Below are 10,225 nucleotides of genomic sequence, written 5' to 3' on the forward strand. Positions count from 1 at the left end.
ACCTCCTAGAGAAATGGAAATAAAAATAAACAAATGGGACCTAATGAAACTTAAAAGCTTTTGCGCAGCAAAGGAAACCATAAACAAGAATAAAGACAACCCTCAGAATAGGAGAAAATATTTGCAAATGAAGCAGCTGACCAAGGATTAATCTCCAAAATTTATAAGCAGCTCATGCAGCTCAATATCAAAAAAACAAACAACCCAATCCAAAAATGGGCAGAAGTCCTAAATAGACAGTTCTCCAAAGGAGTTATACAGATTGCCAACAAACACATGAAAGGATGCTCAACATCACTAATCATTAGAGAAATGCAAATCACAACTACAGTGAGGTGTCACCTCACACCAGTCAGAATGGCCATCATTAAAAAATCTAGAAACAATAAATGATGGAGAGGGTGTGGAGAAAAGGAAACCCTCTTGCACTGTTGGTGGGAATATAAATTGATACAGCCACTATGGAGAACAGTATGGAGGTTCCTTAAAAAGCTAAAAATAGAACTACCATAGGACCCAGCCATCCCACTACTGCCCATATACCCTGGGAAAACCATAATTCAAAAAGAGTCATGTACCACAGTGTTCATTGCAGCTCTGTTTACAGTAGCCAGGACATGGAAGCAACCATCGACAGATGAATGGATAAAGAAGATGTGGCACATATATACCACGGAATATTACCCAGCCATAAAAAGAAACGAAATTGAGTTATTTGTAGTGAGGTGGATGGACCTAGGGTCTGTCATACAGAGTGAAGTAAGTCAGAAAGGGAAAACAAATACCATATGCTAACACGTATATATGGAATTTTTAAAAAATGGTCACGAAGAACCTAGGGGCAAGACGGGAATAAAGACACAGACCTACTAGAGAATGGATTTGAGGACACGGGGAGGGGGAAGGGTAAGCTGGGATGGAGTGAGAGAGTGGCATGGACATATATACACTACCAAATGTGAAATAGATAGCTAGTGGGAAGCAGCCACGTAGCACTTGATCCAATCAAGTTATCAATTTATTCCTAAATTTCTCTATTTCCATAGTATCAAATCAACTCAGTATCATTCCTGCTGCCACCATTTCAGTTTAAACCCTGTACCTCTTGCCTGGACTATTATAGTAGCCTTCTAGTTGGTCTGAATCTCTCCTCCTTCCCTCTGTCACCTTTTTCCCCAAACAAACTGAGGATAACTTCCTACCCATCCTTCAAGGTCCATTCTGACTCCCAGTAATATGGTCTCACCTTCCTTTAGGCACTTCCAGCACTCTGTCTTACTCTTCTTTGAGTTCTGATATTAAGTAGCTTGAGTGATGAGACTCTGTTCTCCCATCTTCTATTTCCAATGATGAGCAGTCGGTACCTTGCATATAGTACTGTTCAATAAGCCTTGATTATGATGGAATGATAGCAAGGCTAAAATGGACTCTCTGCTCCACTTAGAACAAACATTCCCCAACTGAATTCCATTAAGACCCTTCAGGCTAGGAAATAGCAGACCAGCTTTGCAGTGTGCCATGTCATGCTCTCACTTTCCAATGCCCTGCTACTACAGAAGAAGAGCAAGAATAACATTCCTTTTTAACCTGTAAAGGATATGGACCTTTCTTGAACAGTTCTGAGAATCAAAGCAGAAAATGTGGCAGTGACATTAGTGAAGCCTTAGAAGTGTGAGAAGCACCTGAGAGCTTGTGATGAGCAGGTCATCTGTGATAGACAAACAGACCCATAAACAGGCATAGCTACTAATTAGAAGGAGCAAAGAAGTGTCTGAGACCTTGACCACATGGGTGAGGTGGCAGAGTTTCCTGGATGCCTAATTCAGGAGTCCTCTAAAAATAGGAGTTCATTCACTCTGACTCAAAAAGTAGGCGTTTGATATGGATTCTTGTGCACAGCACTTGTCAGAGGAGCATTCCTTCAGTCAGAATTCTGAAATGTGTAGCTGTAGTCTTGCTTTATGCCTTGGGTCATCTTTGGGAGAGACTTGGGCTCTGGAGTCTCCTACTGTCTCAAAGTATCGGAGGCCTGGGACCCCTAGACCTAATTGGCTTTGGGACAGGAAGGGAGACGGAGATACCATCTCACATTTGTAGAGTGCTTTCTAGTCTACATGCACTGTTAAGCCCCTTTTCTGATGTTATCCTCATGATAGCCCTGTGAAGTGCGCTGAGCAGATCGCCCTCATTTTATAGACAGGAAAACCAAAGTCACAGGGCCAGTCAGAAATAGAACCAAGGTCTTCTGACTCCTTAACAAGTGCTCTGTCCACCCTGCCATGCTACTGAGTTGCAGAAAAGGGAGAAGCTATTTAATAGCGCTTGCCACTTAGGTGAATGGTTGAAACAAATTGCCCTAATATGGTCAGCCATTGGCTGAGTCTGAGCCCCTCTGCTTTCTGTCCACAGAGCCATGGGGGTGTTGATGTCCAAGCGGCAGACAGTGGAGCAGGTGCAGAAGGTGACCCTGGCTGTGTCTGCCTTCAAGGATGGGCTGCGGGACAGGCCTTCCATCCGACGCACAGGTGAACTTTCGGGGTCTCACCGTGGCACGGTAGAGGGCTCTGTCCAGGAGGTGCAGGAAGAGAAAGAAGCAGAGGCAAGCACCCCAGCACTCCAAGAAGAGAGCGGTGTCAACCGTGCCGCCTGGGAGAGGCTCCGGGATGGGCGTGGAGTGGAGCCGGAGGAGTTTGACAGGACCAGTCGTTTCACACCCCCTGCCTTCATCCGCCCCACCCGGAAGCTGGATGATGACAAGCCTCCAGATATCCGCTTGGAGCCCAGAGAGCCTGTGAGTGTCCAGTAAGGGCAGAATCCCGCAGTTTTAGACCTTCTGGGGATCAGGGAGCAGGACGGGGAGGCCTGGGTATGGTTGAAGTGAGACTCAAAACCAGAAAGATGGAGCTGAGTCTTTGAATTTCTTCCCCAAGAATAAATGTTACATCCTGGATTTGTCTTAGTGAAAGACTTGAGGAAATGGGTGATAAGGAATTATACCATGGCAGCCCTCCCACCTAAGGGATAATACTGTCCCCTGTAGGAGGCATTTGGAAATTTGGGGTGGGGGTAGGGGGAGTTCAGGAAGGTCACAAAACTGGGAGTTGCTCCTGGTATTTGGTGCCAAGAAAAACAGCGATGATAAGGGTCCTGCAATGCCTGGGACAATCTCTCACAACAGATTATTCTTTCCAAAAATGCTAGTAGCATCCCTGCTCAGAAACATGATCACAGAGACCTGAGCAGCTGGAAGAACCTACTGGTTCTTGTCTTCAAGAGAGAAAGCTCTATTGCCATGACATTGGCGTCAGTTGGAGTTGTTCCTTTAGGCTGCTCCAGGGTCACTCAGCCCCAGGCAAGTAGCACTGTGCTTGGTGGCCTAGGATCTTGCTGCTGTGTTTATACATCCCTATACACTCCTGCCATCTTTCCCCAGGTTGTTAATGATGAGATGTGTGATGTCTGTGAGGTCTGGACAGCCGAGAGCCTCTTTCCGTGCAGGGTCTGCACCAGGGTCTTCCATGATGGCTGCCTGCGCCGCGTGGGCTACATCCAAGGAGACAGTGCCACGGAGGTGACTGAGACAGCAAACACGGAAACAGGCTGGAGCTGCCACTACTGTGTAAGCCTAGACTGCAGGGATGGTGGGCTCCTGCACTGCCAGGGATTTGGCACATTTCCTGGAGGCCCAGTCTTAGAACACTGGTTTCTAGGCAGTAACCTGAAGAGTATTCAGATTCGGGTCACTAGAGTTAGGACAGACTTTCCTTACCTCAGTACTATTGACGTTTGGGGCACGATAATTCTTTGCTGAGTGGGCTGTGTGCACTGTAGGATGTTTAGCAGCATCCCTAGCCTCTACCCATTAGACGCTAGTAACACCCACCCCCAGTTGTGACAACCCAAAATATCTCCAGATATTACCAAATGTATCGTGGGGGAACGAAATCGTTCCAGTTGAGAACCACTGAGCTAGAGGACTGAATGGGTAGGACGAGACCTAATTATTCACAACTAATTCTGCTTGGAGCGGTACTTACTCTCTGTTAGTCTATAGTTGTCATTCATTGTATTCATCTGAAAAACCAACCTGAAATCCTAACTGGCTTCCTTCCAATAGGGATGGATTCCATCCAAGGAAAACATCTTAGTCCTAAGATTCTCGCTTGGTCTTCTACCTAAGTCTTAGGAGCATTTTTCTTCATCTCTGAAGCAATCATTTTGTGAATTAAGTAACAAAGGCCTGTTGATTCAGAACTTTGCAAATTATACATAAATGCTTCCAAATTTTGAAAAGATTAAAAGCCAGATTCATATCCCTTTCTCAGCACACCTGAATAGAGTTCAAGTCTTGCTTCATTGATCTGTTGCCCTGCAGATATCTTCATCCACTGATTTCAGAGTAAGGAGTATCTGCTGATGCCCTCTTCTTCCTACTGCCTAGGAGAAAGGAAAGATGTGCCACTTTCTAACAAATAACACTTTCTCTGTGGCTTGTCCATAAAATGAAGTATAGAAGAGTTATTTCCAGTCACTTAAAATACTTTCTCCCCAGCTGGAATATGCCACAGCACAGCCTGCTCTACAGGCAATCTTCTCTAGTCACCACTCCTCCAAATGCTAGCCTTTTCACTCACAGCAACTCTGCTTGGCAGTGTTCTGCTGATGTAGGACTGAGTGTCTCCTTCCTAAACCCTCAGGATTACACGGCTCCCTTCCTGGCTTTCTGTCACAGTCCTGCCTTCATTACCACCACTCTCCACGAGACCTTTTACAAAGACTTCTTCCAAGCTCCTCGCTTTTCTTTCCTTCCCTTCACAGCCAAGCTTCTTGAAAGGGCTTCATTATCTCCTTGTGGTTCCCCAACCACTTGTAATTCAGCTTCTTCATCCATCATTTTGCTGAATTAGCTCTTCTAAGGTCGCCAGTGACCTAACTGTCAAGTCCAGTGACCTTTTCTTAGGAATCTTTTACTTGATCTCTCTGATATATTTAGCACTTCCTTACTGCCCGCTCTTTTCTTAGGTTATGAGTATTTTTCTGAGAATTATTACACAAAATACAGAAACCAGAGAAAATAGAAAATCAATAAAATTCCACCTGACTCGTATAACCACTGTTAACATTACCTCCTACATTGTACAACTCTCTTCTCTTGGCTTCCAGTACCCTCTACTGATTCTCTTCCCAGGTTCTTCTCTGACCATTCTTTCTTTTTTTTTAGATTTTTTTTTTATGTGGACCATTTTTTAAAGTCTTTATTAAATTTGTTACAATACTGCTTCTTTTTTATGTTTTGGCTTTTTGGCCACGAGGCATGTGGAGTCTTAGCTCCACGACCAGGGATGGAACCCCACAACCCCCTGCAATGGGAGACAAAGTCTTAACCACTGGACCACCAGGAAAGTCCCGACCATTTTTTCTAAGTGCCCTTAGTTTCTTGTCCCAGTCCTAAATGCTGGTGTTTCTCAGGGTTCTTTTCCCACTATACTCTCTCTCTCTGGGTCTTCATCCACTTTGGTGACTACTCCACCATCTAAATACCAATCATTCCCAAATCTGTGGGTCCAGACCTAAATTTCCTGTCTCTTGGACTTATATCCATCTTGATGTCTCACAGGTACTTCAACATGCCCCCAAGTGAACTCATCTTTTTCCCCAAACCCATTCTCCCTCCCTTCCTTGTCTCTGTGAATAGTAATACCACCACCAGCCCGCAGTTACCAATCCCAACTCATTTCTCTCCCTCACCCCTCACGTCCAGTGAGTCAGCAGGTCCTATAGACTCTACCTCCTAATCTCTCTCAAATCTCTCCCCTTTTCTTCATTCTCATGTCTTAGTTTAGCCACTTATCTTTTCTTTATTGCAACAATTACTTAACTGCCCTCCATGCCTCCAGACTTTGCCCATCTAATCCATTCTCCACACAGCAGACAAAGAGCTGACTATGGCACTCCACACTTAAAAACCCTTCCATGACTCCCATTTGCCCTCAGAAAAAAAGGCCCAATTTGAGGGGCTCAATAAAGGGCATTTGAAGCACTTCACAGTCAGGCTTCTGCCTACCTCCCCTCCCTTATCTTTTATCCCCTCCCTACCCTCTCCCAAGACACACACACACACACACACACACACACACACACACACACACACACACTCTACATTCCAGCCATACTAAACATCACACAGTGTTAAGCACCATTGTGCCAAGCATATACTAGGTGCTCAAAAAGTGTTTATGGAAAGAATGGTTTGAGTTCTTCATGAAATCCACAAATGAATAGTCATGAAATGTCTGCTCCTGTTCTTTACTGGTACTTTAGCGAGAAAATGATCTACTATAAAGAATATTTGGTAGTTTAAAGACTGTAAGACTTTAAATTAATGCTAACAAAATAACATATCAGTGCTCTTTCGGAATTAAAACTTCCCTGGCACCACAAAAAAATTCACTTGGTTTTAGGAACTTTTTCATGATGGCATCTCTTTCAAAACCATTCTGGAGTTAAAGTGATACAACTTTAGGATTAAATAATTTTTAGAAATATGGAAACTGGAGTTAGAATTAAACTTTTTTAACTAAAATACTCTTTGAACACAGCCTAACACAGAAGCCAGATACATAAAATGGATAAAGATGGAGCTGCTCTGGTTGATGGAGCTAGGGATTCAGAACCCTGCCCACTTGCCCCCTTCTCCCTTGCAACAGCTTCCTAAGGCACCTCCAGAGAACCCCTAAGCTATCTCAGAGAATAATTCAAAAACCACTATTTTAGTAAAAGGGACTCAGGGCTGCAGCCAGGATATCTGGGTTCTGGGAAAGATCCTGCCCAGAGCTGGACAGCTCTGAGAAAGTCCTTTCCCCTTTCTGGGGCCTCAGTCTACCTGACTGTGAATGAGAGGCTGGGATTAGATGATCCAATAATTGCCTTCCAGCTGGTATACTATTTCCATCCTTCTTGATCCTTGGCCTTTCTTTCTTACTGGCCAACATGGCCACTGACTTAGTTCTTCCTCTTTTTCAGAACAACCTCAACTTGCTGCTAACTGAGGAAGAAATGTACAGCCTCACAGAGACCTTTCAGCAGTGTAAAGTTATCCCCGGTAAGGCTGCCAATTGAGAGAGCCAGGCAGATTTCTTCTTCATACTTTCTAGGATGAACCATGAAAGGAGTATTTCGGAATTTGTGGGGCAAGGGCATAAATGGGACGGTGTTCGCAAGCTGCTGGCCCACCACTGGCCACAGCCTGAGTTATCCTGGCTATGGAGACAAAGACTGGATAAGAGCTGTGGGTGGTGGGGCTCTGGAGGGTACCCTAGAGGTGAGTGCAGGTACTCCAGAGGCTGCGGAAAGGGTGGGCCTGGCTAGCACGGGGTGCCTCCCCACAGACTGCTCCCTGACGCTGGATGATTTCCTGCGCTACCGCCACCAAACAGCGAAGCGAGGGGACAGTGACAGGGCTCTAAGTGAGGAGCAAGAGGAGCAGGCAGCCCGCCAGTTTGCAGCCCTGGACCCTGAACACCGAGGACACATAGAGTGGCCTGATTTCTTGTCCCATGAGTCCCTCCTACTTCTACAGCAAATACGTCCCCAGGTAAGGGACACCTGGGGGTAAACGTCTGTGGGGTATTGGGTGAGAGACCAGGGAAACATGCCAGGCAGGTTGGAGGAGCACTGGGTACTCTCTGAGCAGGAACCAGTACCTGGAAAGGGCTCAGGTTCTATCCAGTGACAGGTGATCCAGTGCCTAGGCTGGGGAAACTGCCCAAGGAAGATTGGTTAGTGCTGGACCCCACTGCAAATGTTGGTGTTACCAGAAATGCTCTGGGCTGCTTCAAAGGGAGGGTGCAGAGGTGATGGTGGAGGTAGGATTCTCTGTGGCTTGACAGTTTACAAAATATTTTCACCTCCAGGTCTTAATATATCTCTTCTTCCCCAGAACTCTCTGTTAAGGCTTCTGACAGTCAAGGAGCGGGAGCGAGCCCGGGCCACTTTCCTGGCCCGGGGCAGCGGGAGCACTATCAGTGAGGCAGAGTGCCGCCGTGCCCAGCACTCTTGGTTCTGCAAACGCCCCCCAGATGCTTCTTCCTGCAGTGTCAGGTCTGCTCCCTACCAATCCCTGCCCCCACTCACGTACCCTCCTCCTTTTTCCATGCCAAATGGCCCTTGGTATGAAAGGTACCTACCTCCCTGTTTCTCCTGCCAGGTTCCTCAAACAGCCAGAAGATCCTCCTATGCATTAGACAGTGGACAGTGACTCCTACTGGCCACGGCATAGAGCAGCCTCTACTCCCAACTGCATCGCCCCACGTCAGAAAAGCCTGGACAAGCACATCCAGAGCTTTGGGTTCACCAGAATGTGGAAGGGGCCGGGCCTTTCAGTGGCCCACTCCTAACCACATGTCCTTGTGCCCAACAGCGTCAGTCATGTGGGTCCCATAGCAGACAGCAGCCCAGCCAGCAGCAGCAGCAAGAGTCAGGACAAGGCCCCGCTGCCCACAGAGCCTGAGTCCAGGTGAGTGACACCTCCTCACTGAGCTGTCTACACCCCTGACCCCTACAAACACACAAACACACAAACACACCCCCACCATCACCCCAAAACAGCAAATGCCCACCCCAGAAACCAGACTTCAAGAGTACACATTTGACCCCAGATCCATAGGGCCAGTGAGCTGGTCTGTCACCCTGGAAGCACAGCCTGCCATCACCATGTCACGCACAAGCCAGGGCTTCCCTGAGTTTTGCCCACCTCAAGCCATGCTGCCACTGGGAGCAGGTCTCATGAGCCTCCAGGCTCAGCAACCGGCCTCACAAACCTGTTCTTTGCTTCCACTCCAGATTTGTGGACTGGCCTACCTTCCTGCAGGAGAATGTCGTCTACATCTTGGCTGCTCGCCCCAACAGTGCAGCCATTCACCTGAAACCCCCAGGATAGCATGGAGCAGAAAAGCTCAGTTTGGGGACAGTGGCGTTCTCTCCCTCCTTTACTTTCTCCCTTCCCCCCACCAACCTCTGGTACTGAGACTTATGGGGATGGAGCACTGGCCACATCTCAGTTTGTCACTAAACTTTATGGCACTGAAATCACCATTCCCATCACAACAGAGACAGTAAATGCATTGCCACAGGGAGAAGCCCTGGGAGCTATGTCAGTATCTGCTCCTGGACCACCCCCTGCCCTCACAGCGTAGACTGGACCTGCCACTGCACACGTATATGTGTGCACACACATGCACACATACACACATGCCTAGTTGGCCATGCCTGCAGAGACCTGGTTCTTTTTGGTTGAAGAAGGACCAAAGTTCTTTCGTGAAGCCCTTGGTATAAACGAGGGGGTCTCTACTCAGCCCTTCTATTGGCCAGTTCTGATTCACAATAGATCAGTCTCTGGCCAAGTGATTCTTAATAAGGGGGCATATCAGACTCACATACTCTCCTAGAGATGCTGACAGGCTCCCTCTTCCCACACTGCAAATCCCTTCTGTGGTGAGCCACTGTTCTGGTAGGTGTGTACTATGTCCCTCAGGTGGGATGGGGAAATGGTTGAAAACCACCACTGCACTTATTATTTATTTATTATTTATTTAAATTCAATTCCTGGTGACAGAGAAGGCAACTAGTCTATGGGGTCCTAATTAGAAAAGGGAAGGCAGCCCCTCCCAGGGACCCAGAATTCTAGGAACCTCTCAACCAGGTCATTTCAAGTCGAAAAGTCTTTATTTAACAGAACAGTCCAAAACCAAGGTGAGCCATCCTGGCCCCTGTTTTTTAGGTGGGTGCTCATGGCCCAGAGCCCAGGGGCCTGAATGGAACAGGTATGATGGCAAGAGTCTCAGCCCTCTGGGTTAAGTGCTTCACCCAAGTCAGCTACCACAGAGACCCAAAGCCTGCGCTCCAATGAGGACAAGGCCTGGATGGAAGAGGAGAGAAGAAGGCTCATGCTTTTCTATTCTTCCAGCTCAGCTCAACTGCAGACCTAGAAAAGTGTGCCATGGTATGGAGTACAGAGCCAGCCTTTTTCATAGCCCAGGAAAGAGCAACTCCACAGAAGCCCCCAAAAGGGATTCCTTTCAAACCACCTGACAATGAGGATAAGACACTGGAGCTAAGAAGAGGATTTGCATCTCAACTCTCTTGAACAGAGAAAGTCCCAGCAAAGCCTAACAGAAGGAAGAGGTGTTCCCTTCTCCCTGTTACTGAGATATGGCCTGAGTTGCTG

General features: G+C 47.1%; 1 protein-coding gene across 2 annotated transcripts; it reads left to right on the forward strand.

Annotated features, from left to right (window-relative positions):
• The first annotated feature begins 2,413 nt into the window (after positions 1 to 2,413).
• On the forward strand, positions 2,414 to 8,938 carry PHF24 (PHD finger protein 24). 2 transcript variants are annotated; one of them, XM_065879661.1, is made up of 7 exons: positions 2,414 to 2,791; positions 3,434 to 3,619; positions 7,024 to 7,102; positions 7,389 to 7,594; positions 7,940 to 8,100; positions 8,420 to 8,515; positions 8,842 to 8,938. In XM_065879661.1, exons 1-7 carry the CDS (start codon positions 2,414 to 2,416, stop codon positions 8,936 to 8,938), a joined length of 1,203 nt encoding a protein of 400 aa, XP_065735733.1. The 2 variants fall into 2 exon arrangements, with proteins under 2 accessions (XP_065735733.1, XP_065735734.1); XM_065879662.1 differs by having other exon boundaries at positions 2,664 to 2,791; positions 3,499 to 3,619.
• Positions 8,939 to 10,225: the final 1,287 nt, after the last annotated feature.

The sequence above is a fragment of the Phocoena phocoena genome, chromosome 6, assembly GCF_963924675.1.
Source record: "Phocoena phocoena chromosome 6, mPhoPho1.1, whole genome shotgun sequence".
NCBI classification, from domain to species: Eukaryota; Metazoa; Chordata; class Mammalia; order Artiodactyla; family Phocoenidae; genus Phocoena; species Phocoena phocoena.